Source organism: Chrysemys picta, chromosome 9 (assembly GCF_011386835.1).
Source record: "Chrysemys picta bellii isolate R12L10 chromosome 9, ASM1138683v2, whole genome shotgun sequence".
Classification (NCBI taxonomy): Eukaryota; Metazoa; Chordata; order Testudines; family Emydidae; genus Chrysemys; species Chrysemys picta.
The window spans coordinates 45604198-45623400 of NC_088799.1; the positions used below are offsets into that span (position 1 = coordinate 45604198).

The 19203-nt window shown below is 49.6% G+C and overlaps 1 protein-coding gene across 7 annotated transcripts in view; it reads right to left on the reverse strand.

The window, feature by feature from the left end:
- ANKMY1 (ankyrin repeat and MYND domain containing 1) overlaps window positions 1-19203 on the reverse strand; it is a 64707-nt gene that overhangs the window by 5427 nt on the left and 40077 nt on the right. For 5 of the 7 annotated variants that reach the window (XM_005282480.5, XM_005282478.5, XM_065556060.1 and 2 more), the window contains 4 exons: window positions 18773-18886; window positions 17077-17242; window positions 11191-11275; window positions 2287-2441 (listed from right to left, as the gene is read on the reverse strand). In XM_005282480.5, the coding sequence (XP_005282537.2) occupies window positions 2287-2441; window positions 11191-11275; window positions 17077-17242; window positions 18773-18886 (520 nt within the window). Of the gene's footprint in view, window positions 1-1050; window positions 1215-2286; window positions 2442-11190; window positions 11276-17076; window positions 17243-18772; window positions 18887-19203 lie in introns of those variants that run through there. The other 2 variants (XM_005282483.5, XM_005282479.5) reach the window with 2 other exon arrangements.

Genomic DNA, 19203 nt, shown 5'->3' on the forward strand with positions numbered 1-19203 from the left:
TCCCATTTGTGTTTCAACATTTTGGTTACATAAATAAAGGTCAAGTGGTAGGTCTCTAGATGGGTCTTGCTGTTCTGAGAAGATGAGGTGAATAGCAGCATTTTACAATAGAGCTATCACAGCTCACCAAGCCAGTCACAAAACCTCTCGTGGCCAATCCGGAGCTTTTCCCTTGCAACAACTCAGCAAGTGAATATATGCAGAGTACTACTATCATAAAGTACTTCTGCTGAGCGCCATCTTGATTGCTCCTAACCCATGCTTCAAATTTTGTTTTCAAAATGATAAGCAGCTATTATTAAAAGGAGGATAGCTGGGATTTGTAGAAATGGTTTGGGATGGCCAACGCCAGAATTTCTTAGCTTTTGAAGGAATATGATTCAGGAGAATTTTTCCATCACTGACATTCCAGTTATAATGTAGCACTCAGATGTAGCTTCTTGACTCAGGGAACAGCTTGGACTGAAGGCTCATCATCCTGAAAGTTTTAGCAGAAGTCTTAGATTTTTGGCATTTATAACGCAGAAGGTCTGTGTTTTGTCCAACAGAATCCTCCAACACAGCTACATGTACTGGAGCCAACACAATGGTAACTTCACTGCTATTTACTGCCTGGATATTATTTAATCATATCTCAGCTGTAGTCTTAACACTTCATTTTTCTGATCATGCTGCTGTCATATTTCTTAAGACATAAACAAGATCCATGAGGTTGAATATGGCTTTTTTGTTGTTGCTTTTTCATCTTTATTATGAATTCACATGGGAAGGAAAAAGTTCATTTGCATTAAGTGGTCACTATTACTGTCACAGGAGAGGTTGTCTCATCTCCGCAGAGGTCCTTCCCACTGTCCTGACTTGTTTGCTGTGATCAATATGCAACAGTAGGTTGGCCAGCATGATGAAGGAGCCAAAAAATGACCATATTCTAGCAAGGTCAGCATCACACTGGTTGGTCAAGAACTTAGTTTTCTTGTAGTCAAGATCTTATTGGGAAACTTTAATATCTTTTTGTTTAAGGTGTTGTATTGATTTTTCAACTAGCACCTACCACATTATTTGATAGTTTTTACTGCCATCTGGTGGTTTGGGATGTGTACTGCAATTAGTGTTCTTTCCCGTACGTATTTCCTTCTTCTCCCACATGCACTGAAGCAGTAGCAGTAATGATATAGCATTTTATACTTCCTTTATCCCCAGGGTTTCTAAAGCATCTACAAACACATGTACATTTCATATATAGCACAGGCATATACAACCAAGTATATACAACAAAAGAAATGTAGCTGCCATCTGTAGAATGAAATACAGAAACAGCACAAGCAATGTAACAACAGCTTAATGATCGGATATGAAGAACACCATCATATCCTGTTAAAAAAGCAGAAGGGATTTACTGCAAGTAAACAAAACTTAATAATCCATATTGTAATTTAGCAGGACAAAGTTAAACCTTGCTTGTGAAAAATCCAAGGGATCTTTAGAGGCGACAAGTGACAGTGTGCACTTTTTCCATTTTGTTAGTCTCTGACAGCACAGACCTAGCATTTTCCCAAGCCACAGGTTTAATATAGATCCAGAGGGAAGAGTCGTGTACTGAGTTGCCACTAAAATGTAGTTCAGTCATAGAATGGCAGCACCATTTTATATATATGTGCCTTCATATTCGAGAGATTTCTCATTCAGTCAAATATATGAGCATCTGTCCTAGTGACAGCAAGTCTGCCTTTTTGTATCGCTTCATTATGCAAGTCTTCTACAGCTGTGTAGAACATTTTTCTTGTATCAGCGTGTTTTTTTTTATAGTTATTATACAAATAGTGCAGATTACAAGGGCTGAAGTGAGAGGCGTGGTATTTGTGTGATTCAGTGGACCAAGAAGAGGATTTCACAGTCTTTTCATTTTTAATTGCATAAAGGTCAGCAAAAGGTTATTTCTGTGCTGAAATGCCCATATAACCTGGTTTATTGGGTGCCTGAGGCACAGAAATCTGTGCTCACTGTAACTTAACTTTTATTTCTGCTTTGCCGTTCACCTTTAAAAAGTCTCCTAGGCTGAAATCAATGCTAATGCTACTATACCAAGCTTCTTACATCTAACCATTTTAATAAGTATGAGCCCACTCAAGGTCAACTGATATATTAACTTAAACCTGTTGCTATGAATTTTATCTTGCTTTATTTAATAACATACCATTAAAAACAGGCCATACACTTCAGCAATGTATTTCAACGTACATGCCTTGCTTTCCCTGCACTCTATGGGGTATCATCAGTCAAACCTACCTGTAGTTCCAAAGCACTCGCGCCTGTGACGCTCATTCCAGGCTTTGACTTTACAAGCCTTGCTGCAAGTGAAGATCTCGTAACAGCGTGTGCAAAGAGTGAGTCGAATCCCTATAGCCCGCCCACACTGGTAGCAGTATTTAAAGAAGGGCTGCCTGGAACAGAAATAGCATGAGAAGGGCCATCAGGAGAGTTCATGTTTATTTGTTTTTCATAGCTTTGCCAACATATTTACACATTACATAGCAAAGGAAATCAAAATGTCTCACAATACAGGGGTAAAAATCTGCCCTCATCCACCAAGGTAACCAAGAGGAGCGAGGCACTGTTGTGAATTACAGTGCTTATGTTGCTATCTGGGGACCAAATGAACACAAGCAGCAGTGCAAAGTTAAGTGTACCAAAAGGCAACAGGCCCAAAGCTGAAGGCCCATACTGAAGCCCCCTCATTTACCAATTCATTGTGCACACCAGCCAGCTCCTTGCACTGGCTCGCTCTCCAGTACTAAATGTAGGAGTGAGTGTCTATGCAAGATTAAATCTGGCAGCAGGTCACAAATACAAGTAATCAGATTTGGAGAAGGTTTGTAAAAACCTCACTAGTACTGAGGAACACAACACAGTCACTGCTGGAGCACACTGCTTGCACCACAGCAACTCTCCATCCGTTTAGGACAAGAAGTGAAGAATGTTCTATTCCGGGGCGGGCAAACTTTTTGGCCTGAGGGCTGCATCGGGTTTCGGAAATTGTATGGAGGGACGGTTGGGGAGGCTGTGCCTCCCCAAACAGCCAGGCATGGCCCGGCCCCGCCCAATCTGACCCCCCCTGCTTCTCGCCCCCTGACAGCACCCCCCGCCAGGACTCCTGCCTATCCAACCCCCCCAGTTCCCTGATGGACTCCCCAGCACCCCTGCCCCATCCAACCACCCCTTCTCCCTGTCCCATGACTGCCCCCGGAACCCGTGCCCGACTGCCCCCCACCACCCCATCCAATCCTCCCTCTCCTTCCTGACTGCCCCCATTCAACCCCCCTGTTCCCCGCCCTCTGACCGCCCCACCCCCTATCCACACCCCCGCCCCCAACCACCACCCAAAACTCCCCCGCTCCCTGCCTCCTTACTGCGCTGCCTGGAGCAACGGTGGCTGGTGGCGCTAAAGCCGTGCCCCCCGGCTGAAGCCAGCCACGCACCGTGCAGAACAGAGCACCGGGTCAGGCCAGGCTCTGCAGCTGTGCTGCCCCAGGAGCTCGCAGCCCTGCCGCCCAGAGCATTGCGCCAGCGGCGGAGCGAGCTGAGGCTGCGGGGGACGGGGAATAGCAAGTGAGGGTCCGGGGGCCAGCCTCCCGGGCCAGGAGCTCAGGGGCTGGGCAGGAGGGTCCTGCAGGCCGGATGTGGCCTGCAGGCCGTAGTTTGCCCACCTCTGTTCTATCCCATTGATGCTGCAGGAGATATTTAGATAGGCAGAATGTACTTACCCCGTTGCAATGTGGCCTAGGCACTAGAAATAAATACCCCTGTACCTTTCAAAAGCATCTTGGGATCTTTAAGAACCACAATGGTCAGGACCTCTGTTCATCTCATCCCAAAGATACCCTCATCACCTAATCTCACACCAGTATAGAGGGCCGATCACCATGCTGGATTATTGGTTCAGTATGGACCCAGACAAAAAAAGCACTGCCTACTGACTCTCCACCACTAACTCTTTACAGCACTGATTTCCTTGACAGTATTTGGATGGCTCACCCTGCTTAGCTCGTGAGATTTGACAAGATAAAAGACAGTTACCTTTTCCGTAACTGGTGTTCTTCAAGATGTGTTCCTCATGTCTATTCCACAATAGGTGTGCGTGCTCGCCATGTGCACCAGTGCTGGAAGTTTTTGCCCTAGCAGTACCCCTGGGGGAACGCTCCAGCGACCCCTGGAGTGGCGCCTCCATGGCACAGTATAAGGGGCATTGCACGCTTCCCCCCCCCCTCAGTTCCTTCTTGCCAGACAACTCCAACAGAGGGGAAGGAGGGCGGGATGTGGAATAGACATGAGCAACACATCTCGAAGAACACCAGTTACAGAAAAGGTAACTGTCTTTTCTTCTGCAAGTGATTGTTCATGTGTATTCCACAATAGGTGATTCCAAGCTATATCTGTTGGAGGTGGGTAGGAGTTCACAAATTCTCGGGATGGAGCACAGCCCTGCCGAACCTGGCGTCCTTCCTGGTTTGGGAGACGATCGCATAGTGCGAAGTGAACGTGTGAACTGAAGACCACATAGCAGCCCTACAAATGTCCTGGGGACGTGGTCCAAAAAGGCAGCCGACAAGGCTTGTGCCCAAGTCGAGCGCCCCTTCACAATTGATGGCGGAGGGATTCCCGCCAGGTCATAACAGGGACAGATGCATGAAGTGATCCAGTTGGAGAGCTGCTGAGTGGAGATCGGCCGACCTTTCATGCGCTCGGCCGAGGCAATGATCAGTTGCGAGGACTTTCTGAACGGCTTAGTCCTCTCCAGGTAGAAAGCTAGAGCCCGTCTCACATCCAGCGTGTGGAGGTGGCGCCCCTCACTGGACGCATGGGGCTTGGAGCAGAGGACCGGTAGAAAAATGTCCTGACCCATGTGATAGGTGGAGACCATCTTTGGGAGTGTAGCGGGATGGTTACCCGCTCCTGCCCTGAGGGGTTTAAAACAGCCCTGGAGGAGGGCTGTGGAAGGAAGCAGCCGCAGCTGGGCCGTGCCCTAATCAGGGCCCAGCTGGCCCTATAAAGGCTGGGAGCCAGGAGCAAGGACACAGTCTCTCTCTGCATTCAGAGAGAGAAGGGCCTGGCTGCAGGAAGCTAGAGACTGGGTACATGAGTGGAGCAGGGCTGGGGAAAGGTAGAGGAGCTGGGGAGCTCCAGCCTGGAAAGCCCCAGGCTGCGGCCTAACAGAAGGGCAGTCCAGGGGTAGGCCAAGGCTGCAGGTCCAAACCCAACCTTGCCAGTGATGAATAGGCTGATACTGTAGACTTCCCCAGGGCGTGGGGCTAGACAATGACTGCAGTAGCCTTATACTGAGGCGAGGTGGGAATAGTGGGTGGGGGTTCCCTGTGGAGGGGAGACCTTAAGACTGAGGAGTTACTGCTAGGGGGCAGCACCCCAGGTACAAGGGCACTGGGGTCCAGGGAGGGACACGGGGGCCAGAGGATAGGTGGACCACCGGCCTGCAGAGGGCGCTCTGGAGCTGGAATGAGCTAATTCCCGGAAGTCACCAGCAGGAGACGCCGCAGGGGTGAGTCCACTCCTCTACAGGGAGGAACAAAGGGTGTGGGCGGAGCTGAACCTTATCCTTATGAAAAACCATGTACGGGTCCAACACCAGCTCCGGCGACGGGTCCCTGCCCCTGAACGGGACCCCTTGGAGCATGTTTCTCGGGGTGGACCACCACCATAGGGAGGCGATCACTGGTTCGGGTACTGTGAGGACTTTATCCATCCTGTCTCTGGCGTGGGAGAACTCTGAGGCCAATCCGAGTCTGGCGTGATGGACCAAATACGTGCACGCCGAGATATGACCCAAGAGCTGGAGGCACACTCTGGCTGTTGTCACCAGAAACCTTGTGACCGTGTCAATGAGCCCCTTCAGGGTCTTGAACCCTGTCCGGTGGGAGGGACGCTCTGGCCGACGAGGCGTCCAGGACCGCCCCGATATACTCTATGCGTTGAACCGGGACTAACGTGGATTTGGGGTGTTGTTTACCAACAGGCCCAAAGTGGTGCACGTGGACCGAAGGAGCGCCACGTGATCCTGCACCTGCGACCAGAAGCTGCCCTTGACAAACCAGTCGTCCAGATAGGGGAAGATCTGGATCCCCGGCGCCTGAGGTAGACCACTACAACCGACATACATTTCATGAATAACCTGGGGGCAAGGGACAGGCCAAATGGGAGGACCACAAATTGGTAGCGTTCCTGCCCCACCACAAAACGGAGAAAGCGTCTGTGCCCCTCGAATATACGAATGTGGAAGTACGCATCCTGCAGATCAAGAGCGGCGTACCAGTCCCCGGGATCCAGGGAGGGGATGATGGAGGCCAGGGAGACCATGCAGAACTTGTGCTTCACCATGTACTGGTTCAGGCCTCGCAGGTCCAAGATGGGCCTGAGCCCCTCTTTGGCCTTCGGGATAAGGAAATAGCGGGAGTAGTATCCCTTGCCTTTGAACTCCCCGGGTACTGCTTCCACCGCTCCTAGGCCCAGGAGCTGCCCCACCTCCTGCTCAATCAGAGCCTCGTGCGAGGGGTCCCCCAGGAAGGATGGGGACTGGGAGTGGTTGGGCAGGGAGGAAGTAAACTGGAGGGTGTAGCCCCAGGAGATGGTGTTGAGGACCCATTGGTCCAAGGTCTGCCGCGACCACTCCAGGAGGAAAGCACACAACCGATTGGAGAAGGAAAGCTTTATTGACGGTGGATCCCTGATGAGAACTGGCAGGGCGCCCCCGGGCATCCCGTCAAAACCGCCTTTTCCCCGCCTGCTTGCCCTTGGAGGACCCAGGTTGGGGGGCAGGCCGAGACTGCCTCTGTGGGCGCCTCTTATAGTCCTGTGACTTCTTATAAAAGGCCTTGTATTTTGGGTGGGTGGCCTGAGCAGGAGTCTGCTGCGGCTTGAACTCAGGTTTAGCCTGAGCCAGAACATAGAGACCCAGAGTCTGGAGAGTCGTGCGGGAGTCTTTCAGGCCATGCAGCTTTGTACCCGTTTGTTACACAAACAGAGCTTTGCCGTCAAACGGGAGGTCCTTCAGGGAGGTCTGCGCCTCTCTGGACAGCCCAGAGAGCAGGAGCCATGACGCCCTTCTTATGGACACCCCGGAGACCATGGACTGTGCGGCCGTGTCCGCTGCATCCGAAGCTGCCTGCAGGGTTGCTGTGGCAGCCACTGTATCCTCCTCCACCAGTGCTTTGAACTCCTTCCTGTCACACTCATGGAGGGAGTCCTCGAACTTGGGCAGAGAGCCCCACAGATTGAACTCATACCGGCCCAGGAGAGCCTGAGGTTCGCCACCCGTAACTGGAAGCTCGAGGATGAATAAAGATTCCTTCCAAAAGGGTTCAGCCTCCGTGAATCTTTATTTTTCGGGGTAAGGCCTGGCCCTGCCGCTCCCTGTGGTTGACTGACTCAACCACCAGGGAGTTAGGAGCAGGATGGGTGTATAAGTACTCGTGTCCCTTGGCGGGTACAAAATACTTGCATTCCGCTCTCTTAGAGATGGGGGCCAATGAGGCCGGTGTTTGCCACAGGGAATTTGAAATTTTTGCCACCCTTTCATGGAGAGGACAGCACATTAAACAGGAAGTCCGAGGGCTCCTCCATCTCCTCTGCTTGGAGGTGGAGGCTTGATGCCACCCTTTTTAAGAGTTCTTTGTGGGCCCTAAAGTCCTCCTGCGGGACGGAGGGAGGCGGGGCCGTAATTGCCTCATCCAGGGAGGGCGAGAAGGCCGGCGTGGTACTTTGAGTGTCCACCGGCACCAGCAGGTCCACCACCACAAGGATGTACGTCCCACCGACTCCTTCCTCGGAGGTCTGGAGAGGGAGGCCGATGGTCCTTCTGAGGCTCCAGCCACCAAGTGAGCCCCCACCAGGGGCTGCATTGGGGGCCATGGTGCCCACTGGTACCATTGGGCTGGCCACAGGGCCCGGTGCCACTGTACCTGCTGTGGCACCGGCAGAGCTGGTTGTTCAGCTTGGCTGGCCTGGCCCATCGATGGATGACTATGAAGGGAGGCCGGGCTGACATACGACCTGCCGCTGTCCCGGACCGGGAAGAGTGGCGGTGCTGGGAGCGATGCCGACCATGGGACTGTGATCCCAACGTGGAGGACCAGTACCGTCAGTAACCGCTGCTCTGTGATTGGCTCCGACAGGAAGACCCGCGATGGCGGGACGATGGCGATCGACACCCAGGGCTGCGGAGGCAGTGCCATGGCAGGGTCCTGGAGCAGGATGCCAAACGGGAACGATGTTGATGACCATGCCATGACCGGCTGCGATAACCCCTCCGAGACGAGGACCTTTGGCGACGTCTGCCTCGGTCCCGTCAGTGCTCACTCCTCAAGGCGGAGTGGTGTCGAGAGTCTCAGTCGGATGGAACCCAACCAGACAGTCTGGTGGGCGTCGAGGGCAATCCACGTGGACTTTGCCCTGAATGGTCCTGGGCAGCGAACAGCGTCGGGAGCGTTCCCTCAACCAAGACCAGTACCGAGCCAGGGGTGACTGCGGAGATCCCAGCAGCGGCTTGCCTCTGGAGCGCGGGGCCGACACTGGTGGTGCTCCTGGTACCGTCATGGACATAACATCTTGGGCCGCCTGCAGGGCCTCCGGCGTGGAGGGCATCTGGACATCCGGGGAGGCCTGCTCCGAATGGACCGGGCTACTCCATTTGACTTGAGTCAGAGGCCTAGAGGCCAGTTGGGATCGAGGACTTTCCAACATGGGTCTAGCCTCTGTCCTGGGTTTACTCCGGAGCCATGGCGAAGAAGGCCTCTTTCTAGCCTTCTTGGCGTGCCCCATGGATGGGGACCGGTGCCGACTGGAGCCAGGTGCCCGGTGCCAACTCGGAGCAGTGCGCTGGAGCCAGGGTCAGCACCAACTCCATCAGAATAGCCTGGAGCCTAATGTCCCTTTCTCTCTTGGTCCGAGGCTTAAACGACTTGCAAATCTTGTAGCGATCACTGAGATGGGTTTCCCCCAAACAGTGCAGACAGTCCGCATGCGGATCATTCAGTGACACAGATCAGCTACAAGTGTCGCACGCCTTAAAACCCAGGGCGCGGGGCATGCCCCAGCCCGGGTGCTCTAACTAAACTAAACTAACTACAGGTACCATACACTGAACAAACAAGTAGTTTTGGGGACGAACTATAGCAAAGCTGGAGCAGAGCAGTTCCGAAGCACTTCACTGGCGGCAAGAAAGAACTGAGGGTGGGGGGAGTTCACAGCGCCCCTTATACTGCGCCATGGAAGCACCACTCCAGGGGTCGCTGGGGCGCTCCCCTAGAGGTACTGCTAGGGGGAAAACTTCCGGCACTGGTGCATGTGGTGAGCACACATACCTATTGTGGAATACACATGAGCAATCACACGAAGAAGAACAGCTCAAGATATGGCTTACAGGCTAGCTAGTGTAGGTATTCATTGTACATGGTAAAGCACCACAAGGATTAATATAATTTTTAAGTATTTCAGTGCCTCTTAGCTTTTCATTAACTGTTTTTAAGGCAATTCTGGATGCAATGGGATCATCCAATATCTTTGGCATTGAGGGCTTTGATTTTTATAGCATTTCTGGCAGTGTATCATGGACTCTATTAGTGTCTTGCTTCAGTCTTTTCAGTGTCAGCATCATTAATACAATCAATACTGTTAACAAAATGGCACAGCTGGGGAAAAAAGACCTAAGCAAGCCCCTGAAGTATTATTATGACTATTCCCAGCCAGCATCCATTCTGTAATCTTGGGAATCAAGGGAAACTTGGAAATATAAGAAAGTAATATATTCTGGAATAAGCAATGAATAATTTTGGCTTCCATTTTCCATCCCACCTGGGCTCCAGCTAATTCTTCCCATTCTCTTCTAACAAACATAGTTCCATTTATCATTTCCTGGGAAGTGTGCAGGTTTATCTCCATTGTTGTTGTAACCCACACATCTCCTGGGTGTGGTTTTCTGCCCCATCTAGTGGCACTGAGACAAGAGAGTGAGTGTCCGCTCTATAGCCTTAGTTAATAGGCATATTGCGGTGGAGGTTCATGCACTAAGCTCCAGAGGTCCCAGGTTCAATCTCACCTGCTGACTACCAGAGTGGTCGGTGTTACATTAACATCACTTGACCAAAAGCTTTTCTGCAACAGTTAGGTAACAACACAAAACCCAAAGTCAGAACTGCTAGGGAAGGGAAACACTGAATCCTTTATTGATCACAGGCCTAGATTATATCTATTAATGTGTTTAATAACCCTAAAATAAAAGTATTAAAAATTGTAAATGCTGGTAGATTTACATTTGTAAATTCCTAAACTACTTCTATTTCCTTCTCGTCTCACATTAGGGACTACAATTCCTAAATAAGTATGGGTCCAATATTAGCCACATAAATTATGTACCTATCTGGTTTAAAAATCTAGCCCTATATCTTCAGTTCAGTTTGGAAGAAATATTGGGGCAGGGCATCGGAGATTAGGGTTAGGGCTTCAGAATTTTATGTATTTTGCTTTACCAACATGCAGGGTACTATCCGGGACAGTACACTATTTTCCTGATACCAATGTATGATAACTGGTGGCACTGGCTTTTTTCAATTTTAACCATTGTACATAATGGTGCACACGTATTATGGAACTGAAGTAGTGACTCCCTTGCTAAGGCCCTGATCCTGCAATGTGAAACTTAGGGGGAAACCCCTGTACAGATGAAGTCCTCAATGAGGCTCTGAGTGGGCAAGAGGATCTGCCCGTGCAGATCAGATTGGAAGGTTGGGCATAAGAGTTTTGACTCAATTCTAGACTTTGTAAAAAGATCTCTGCAGATGGCTGCATCATATGCTTGTGCTGGGCCACAGGAGAATTTGTCTGGGAAGCCTGAGGTTAAACTGGCTTCTTCTGAATTACTAGGCTCTGAATATAGATGACCAATTTGTCAACAACCAGAAAATTGTAACATCTTTGTCCATTCATAGCAGCCACCTTGGCTAACTTCAGAGCAGGAGGGGAAGATAATTTTAGCTGCTGAAAAGTGGATAGATTGAAGAAGTGGGGGGGAAAGTCAGAGAGGCCAGAGAAGGGGTGCTGGTGACAGTGGTCCAGGCGAGGTAGAGCCATGAAGTGATATATTTGGCTAAGAATTATAAGTGTTTGTGTTCAGCATCTTTATCGTACCTCACTTCCTCCCGTGGTAGCGTTACTGCAGCACGCTTGTCCACACGTTTCCTTCTAGCTGAGGGAACACGAGGACTTGCATCTACTGTACCAACATGTAAAAAAGAAAATTAGACCTCACGGTTAGAGTCTGTGAATAAGCATGCTGGTCACTAGGGCCACTTCCATTAAAACTGCATTCAGCCCGGTGGTTTGGTTATGTCACAAATGTACCCATTGGTCAACATCTGACTCCCTGGCTCATGCTGGTTATTATGGAGGCCAGAACAGTTTCTTCTTGAAATGGAAGTTACAGAAAACACTATCATACAATTTTTAAAAAATCCTAAGTAATGTTCAGTGTCCTACTCCATATTTTGGATATCCCTCATTGTGAGTCCATAAAACATCTTAAAGACTAGGGTCACCTGCTGGAATTCAGTGAAATGAGAAGTATGTGACACCTACAGATAAATATATTGTGGATTTTCACTGCTCCCTAAGAACAAGAGCGGGGCTTGTCTCAGATTTTTAAATTAAAATGTTTTAAGATAAGAACTTCAAAGGTTGGCAATATATCCCCAGTCTACATATGAGGAAACTGAGGCCTGGTCTACACTAGGCGTTTATGTCGAAGTTAGCGCCGTTACATCGAATTAACCCTGCACCCGTCCACACCGCGAAGCTATTTAGTTCGACATAGAGGTCTCTTAAATTCGACTTCTGTACTCCTCCCCGACGAGGGGAGTAGCGCTAAATTCAACATGGCCATGTCGAATTAGGCTAGGTGTGGACAGAATTCGATGCTAATAGCTCTCGGAGCTATCCCACAGTGCACCACTCTGTTGACGCTCTGGACAGCAGTCTGAACTCGGATGCTCTGACCAGCCACACAGGAAAAGCCCCGGGAAAATTTGAATTCCTTTTCCTGTCTAGCCAGTTTGAATCTCATTTCCTGTTTGGACATCGTGGCGAGCTCAGCAGCACTGGCAACGATGCAGAGCTCTCCAGCAGTGATGGCCGTGCAATCTCAGAATAGAAAGAGGGCCCCAGCATGGACTGATCGGGAAGTCTTGGATCTGATCGCTGTGTGGGGCGATGAGTCCGTGCCTTCTGAGCTGCGATCCAAAAGACGGAATGCAAAGATCTACGAGAAGATCTCTAAAGACATGTCAGAGAGAGGATACAGCCGGGATGCAACGCAGTGCCACGTGAAAATCAAGGAGCTGAGAAAAGGCTACCAGAAGACCAAAGAGGCAAACGGACGCGCCGGATCCCATCCCCAGACATCCCGTTTCTACGAGGTACTGCATTCCATCCTAGGTGCGGCCGCCACCACTACCCCACCACTGACCGTGGACTCTGAGGATGGGATATTGTCCACGGCCGGTTCCTCGGACATGTTAGCGGACGGGGAAGATGAGGAAGGAGATGAGGAGGACGAGGCAGTCGACAGCGCTTACAACGCTGATTTCCCCGACAGCCAGGATCTCTTCATCACCCCTACAGAGATCCCCTACCAACCGTCCCCAGCCGTTAACCCGGACACAGAATCTGGGGAAGGATCAGCCAGTAAGTGTTTTAAACATCTAAACATTTATTTTTAACAGAACAGGAATATTAAGAATAACAACAATGGGTTTCTCATGATTAGTTTGCCCTAGGCGCTTAACGTTTCAGTCCTGGGCAGTGCAACTATTGAAAAAAAATCTAACAATGTCCGGTTTAGCATGATTGTTCTGCCCAAGCCGCTCTACTGTTTAGTCCCTGCCAGTGCAGCTACAGTAAAATGCGGTCTATATGTCCGGGGATAGAGCAGAAATCCTCCTGGGACATCTCGAGGAAGCTCTCCTGGAGGTAATTGGAAAGCCTTTGCATCAGGTTCCTGGGGAGAGCGGCCTCATTGGGTCCTCCATAGTATGAAACGTTTCCGCGCCACGAGACAATCAAGTACTCAGCCCTGGTCTTTGGAGGCTTTCCCGAAGCATTCTTTCTTTCTCACTGTCTGAGATCCTCATCAGGGTGATGTCGCTCATGGTGACCTGCTTTGAATTAGGTAGGGGAATGTTAGTGTTGGGACTGCTTGCCCGTTCCTTTACTGAACTGTAACCGCCGGTTTGCAGCCACACGGTGGAGGCGGGAGAGGGGCAGCATACAGGGATCTTTCCCGGGGACAGCCGCGAGGGGGTGGGACAGGGGCAGAGTTCCTGCTTGCCGGATTGCTGGCAGCAGGGACTGGCATTGCTTTCAATGTGAAAGGAGGCCAGTGCTACTATTAAAGTTTTAAGCTGCCACAAGTCTACGGCTTACCATGTCTGCCTGCTACACAAATTCCGGTGTCCTGCCCCGCTTCTCAGATTTGCAGTGCAAGACCCCAGGCACTGAATGCGAAGGCCGAGAATTCGACCTTGTCCTGAGTGCGCATGTGATAGGTGCTGTGCATGGTCTTGTTCACAGAGAAAGACTATGTTCTTTGTTCACAACTACATTTATCTTTCTGAGGAATTCACTCCCTTTTTCCCATTCCCACAGCCACATCTGCGACTGTCTCACAACCTAGCCTGGCATCACACTCCCAGAGGCTAGCGCAGATTAGGTGTAGGAAGAAGAGGACACAGGAGGACATGTTCTCGGAACTTATGGGCTGCTCCCGAGCCCAGGCAGCACAGCAGACCCAGTGGCGGGAGAACTTGTCCCAAATGCACCAAGCATACATGGAACGGGAGGAGAGGTGGCGGCAGGAAGACCAGCAGGCGACTCAAACGCTGCTTGGACTAATGAGGGAGCAAACGGACACGCTCCAGCGCCTTGTGGATGTTCTGCAGGAACGGAGGCAGGAGGACAGAGCCCCGCTGCAGTCTATCTGTAACCGCCTTCCCCCGCCACCAAGTCCCATACCCCCCTCACCCAAAGTGCAAAGAAGGAGGGGCGGCAGAGTCCGTGCAAACTCTCACTCCACCCCTGCAGACAGCTCTAGTAGTAGAAGGCTCTCATTCCCCAAAATTTGACAAGTTCTTTCCTTCCCGCCTCACACAAGCCCCCGTCCAAGTTTCACCTCCCAGTTTCATGTGTAGTTGCTAATAAAAAATACGTTTCTGTTAATTACTGTTTCCATCATGTTCTTTTGGAGGAGAGGGGGAAGGCGGTTGGTAATTGGACAGGACAGTCACCTTTAGCAGGGTACATAGGCGGGGGCAGGTCCAGCAGCAGGGCACATACACAGTGCAGTCACTAGTTACCCTGGTCAGTCTGGGAGGTGGTTTTCATGTTCTGTGGTGGGGGGTGGGTTGCTCTGTGACTTTGTGGCGGGGGAGGGCAGTTACAGATCTTATGTGGCGGTCCTTATCCTGTATCACAGAGCCACGCAGCAGGGGATCTGTAACCGTCCTCCCCCTGCCACAAAGTCACATAGCCCCCCCATACACACAGTCCCGATCAGGAGGGGTGACAGGCTCCGTTGAAACAACCAGTCCACCACTGCGGAGCCTGTCAATCCTGGAGTTTAGAAGTGTCATTTGCGTCACTACACTACACCCGCTCCCCACCACAGTCTGCGTCCCTGGTTTAAAACATTCCTGCGAAAACAGTAATAAAGAAAATGGTGTTCATTAACAAAGTAGAAGTGATTTTATTTCTAAACGTGTGTTGGAAGGGGGTGAAGGGGGTATGTGACTGGAGAGGATAGTCAACATTAACTGGGTAAAGAAACGGGGGCAAGTTCAGCTTCTCTGTACACAAACTTAAAAGTCACAGGTTACCCTGCTCACTCAGGAACCTAGCTTTCAAAGCCTCCCGGATGCACAGCGCGTCCCGCTGGGCTCTTCTAATCACCCGGCTGTCTGGCTGGGCGTAATCAGAAGCCAGGCTATTTGCCTCAACCTCCCACCCCGCCATATAGGTCTCCCCCTTGCTCTCACAGAGATTGTGGAGCACACAGCAAGCTGCTATAACAATGGGGATATTGGTTTCGCTGAGATCACAGCGAGTCAGTAAGCTTCTCCATCTCCCCTTGAGACGGCCAAAAACACACTCCACCACCATTCTGCACTTGCTCAGCCGGTAGTTGAAGAGTTCTTTTTCACTGTCCAGGGCGCCAGTATAGGGCTTCATGAGCCAGGGCATTAGCGGGTAGGCTGGGTCCCCGAGGATGACTATAGGCATCTCCACATCCCCAAGAGTTATTTTGTGGTCCGGGAAGTAAGTACCTTCCTGCAGCCGTCTAAACAGACCAGAGTTCCTGAAAACACGAGTGTCATGAACCTTGCCCGGCCATCCGACGTAGATGTTCGTAAAACGTCCCCTGTGGTCCACCAGTGCTTGCAGCACCATGGAAAAGTAGCCCTTTCTGTTAATGTACTGGCTGGCCTGGTGGTCCGGTGCCAGGATAGGGATGTGAGTTCCATCTATGGCCCCACCGCAGTTTGGGAATCCCATCGCTGCGAAGCCATCTATGATCGCCTCCACGTTTCCCAGGGTCACTACCTTTGACAGCAGTACATCAACGATTGCCTTGGCTAATTGCATCACAACAACCCCCACGGTAGATTTGCCCACGCCAAAGTGGTTCGCGACTGACCGGTAGCTGTCTGGCGTTGCAAGCTTCCAGAGGGCTATGGCCACTCGCTTCTGGACAGTCAGGGCTGCTCACATCCGGGTGTCATTGCGCTTCAGGGCAGGGGACAGCAACTCACAAAGTTCAAGGAAAGTTCCCTTACGCATGCGAAAGTTTCGCAGCCACTGGGATTCATCCCAGACCTGCAGCACTATGCGGTCCCACCAGTCCGTGCTTGTTTCCCGGGCCCAGAATCGCCGTTCCACAACATCCACATGACCCATTGCCACCGTGATGTCCTCGGCGCTGGGTCCCGTGCTTTCTGACAGGTCTGTGCTACTCTCAGACTTCAGTCCCTCACCGCGGTGCCGTAGCCTCCTCGCCTGACTTATCTGCATCTGCCTCTGGGAAAGATGGATGATAAGCTGCGAGGCGTTGAGAACGGCCACAACTGCAGCGATGGTCGCAGCGGGCTCCATGCTCGCAGTGCTGTGGCGTCCGCGCTGTCACTGACTAGAAAAGTGTGCAAACTGATTTCCCGCCGGCGCTTTCAGGGAGGGAGGGCGGGAGTGATGGACGGATGACGACAGTTACCCAAAAGCACCCTCGACACATTTTTTACCCAGAAGGCATTGGCGGCTCCACCCAGAATTCCAATGGGCAGCGGGGACTGCGGGAACTGTGGGATAGCTGCCCACAGTGCACCGCTTCCAATGTCGACGCTTTCCCCGTTAGTGTGGACTCACAAAGTCGAATTACTGTCCTTAGTGTGGACACACACGTTCGAATTTGCAATATCGATTCCAAAAATTCGATTTAAGTAAAATCGAACTACTCTCGTAGTGTAGACATACCCTGAGGTACAGAAAGGTTAACAGATGTTCAAGGCCAGAAAGAACCATTATGATTATTATGACCTCTTGCATAACACAAACCATAGAATTTCAGGTTGTGTGAATTGCAGAAGGTAACAATCCCACATTAAAATTCATTTATCACATTTTAGGTAATCTCTAGAGGCAGGTGTATCTTGTGCTTGAAACACAGGTATCAGGGAGAGATGCAGGTTCTATGCCTGGCACTGCCACCGATTTGAGCAAGACCTTGAGCAAATCACTTAACCCCAGTGTACTTAGGTGTGTCCCTAGCTATAAAAGGAGAATGGCATGCACTTACTCTAGAAGGGCAGTGGGATTTTGTAAAGCACCAGGATCCCTGGATGAAAGGCATTATAGAGGAACAAATTCATCATTAGGGGCTATAGTTTAATCCCACAGCATAGGAACCCACAAGTGTAAATCCCCATACACCATTATACAACATTTACAGGGACTGGAGGCTTAGCTTGAACTCACATTTCCTGGATTTCCGAAGTTCTTCTCTATCCCATTCTCTCTCTTTCAAGATAACACACTCACGAAGCCGGTCACTAATGTACTCTAGCAACTCCCTGCGCGCATTGAAAATCTCCCGTTCCGGTGGCAATAGTGCGTGGTATGGAGTATGTGCTATCTTCTTATCCTGCAACACACAATTCATACACAATAAGAGGTAGGGAATAGACATCTAACATGGCAAACATGTGCTTCCATATTATTCTTAGCAGGAAGTAAACCTGACTAGATGAAGGGATGCCCAACACAGACGTAATAATGTATAGTATCATATCAGCCCTCCTAAATACTAAGTAGCAGTTTCAACCTATGCCAAAGGACAGAATCCCCTCTCCTCTCCGAACACCTGCCATTTTTACACAACACAGTGGAGCAAGCTGGAACATAACATTTTAAAACAATCACATTTAATATTTTGACCAATTTTTTTAGCTGCTACTCTTTTGATTGGGCAGGACTCCCCCAGAGGAAGAGAGGCAGACCAGTGCTCTGAGGTGGTACAGAAACTCCTCTGTCTTAGGTGCCTGACTGCTGTATTTTTTTCACCAGATTTGGGGTCAGGAAGCAATTTTCCCCTGGGTTTTTGGTTTGTTTGTTTTTTGCCTTCCTCTGCGACATGGGGTATGGATTGTGCACTAGGATCCTGCGGACATGTTTTACCACAACAATTCCCTACCACTGCAGGGGCCCTTTGGTGGCATCTTAATCTGTCCTGATGACTAAAAAGCTTTAGTTTAACTGAAGTCATCAGGCTCAACATAGGTGAAATGTAATGCCCTATGATATGCAGGAGGTCAGGCTAGATGATCTAATAGTCTCTTCTGGTCTTAAGCGCTATGAAACTATGATGACCCAAGCCAGCAATGTTTCTAAACAGAAATTATCTCAAAGATTTCCAGGAAGCATCAGCAGCTCTTTATAGCAAATAAGTCCAGAGAAAGCAGAATTTCTGAATCTGGCAAATAATTAAGCACACTTTAGGTTAAGTTTCCTTTCATAGAATCACAGGCTTGGAAGGGACCTCAGGAGGTCATCTAGTCTAACCCCCTGCTCAAAGCAGGACCAATCCCCAACTAAATCCCCAAATAGCACCCTCAAGGATTGAACTCACAACCCTGGGTTTAGCAGGCCAATGCTCAAACCACTGAGCTATCCCTCCCCCCTTTCATAAATTTTAATATATTTTAACAGTTAATCCATTGTGCTAGATTCTTCTAAAGTTCAACCAGTCAATAAGTTGCCTACAGTCATAATTTATAACCATCTATAACACCTTTTACTGATGTGCTGCTCACCATCAATAATATATACTACTCATGTCTGTAACATGCTTATAACATCTATCAATCATTCATTAACTCTTTATAAACCACCTATAAATGGAATCTTAATATAAAGTGTGACCAAATCATTTCTCTCCCATGGCAGAACTACCAGGGCTTTTTAGACCTCTATCACCCTTAAGGGGTTAAAGTTTAGTGGCGAATGGAATGAGTCTCAAGACAACTGGACAAAAGAGAGTCTGCTGGTGCTTTTAGCATCTACCCCGACAAAGTGACAGGTGCAGAACTAGAAAATCTGCTTGTCTCTATTTGTGGATCTGAAGAACATGATTAATATTAACATTAATTTTAAATTCTAGTGGTCAAAGAGATACCTGAAAGTATTTATAATATGCATAGTCTACTACAGTTCCCACTGCAGTTCTCCTCCCTTGGCTAAGAATAATTGGCATCAACATATCTGCACCAGCCTCAATTAGTTTATCAATCTGGAGAAAGAAAAACAAAATGCAAAACAACAAAATTGAAAAACATTATAAAAGGCAGGACCTTCAACCAAATTGTGACCTCCTGTTATCATTAAACTGAAAGGGCTGATCAGCTTACCCTGGTCTCTACTTGTGCAAATGCAACTCTATAAGAACACAACTGAGTACATGCTTTCTTCACATAAAGCACAGGGTGTGCAGGTGAAAGGCTCGAATGATGAATTTTCACATGTCCAGAAAGGTTTTGCATGTGAAAAATTCCAACATCCATGTAGGCAATCATGGCCCTGATTTTCAGGGGTATCAATCTCACCCAA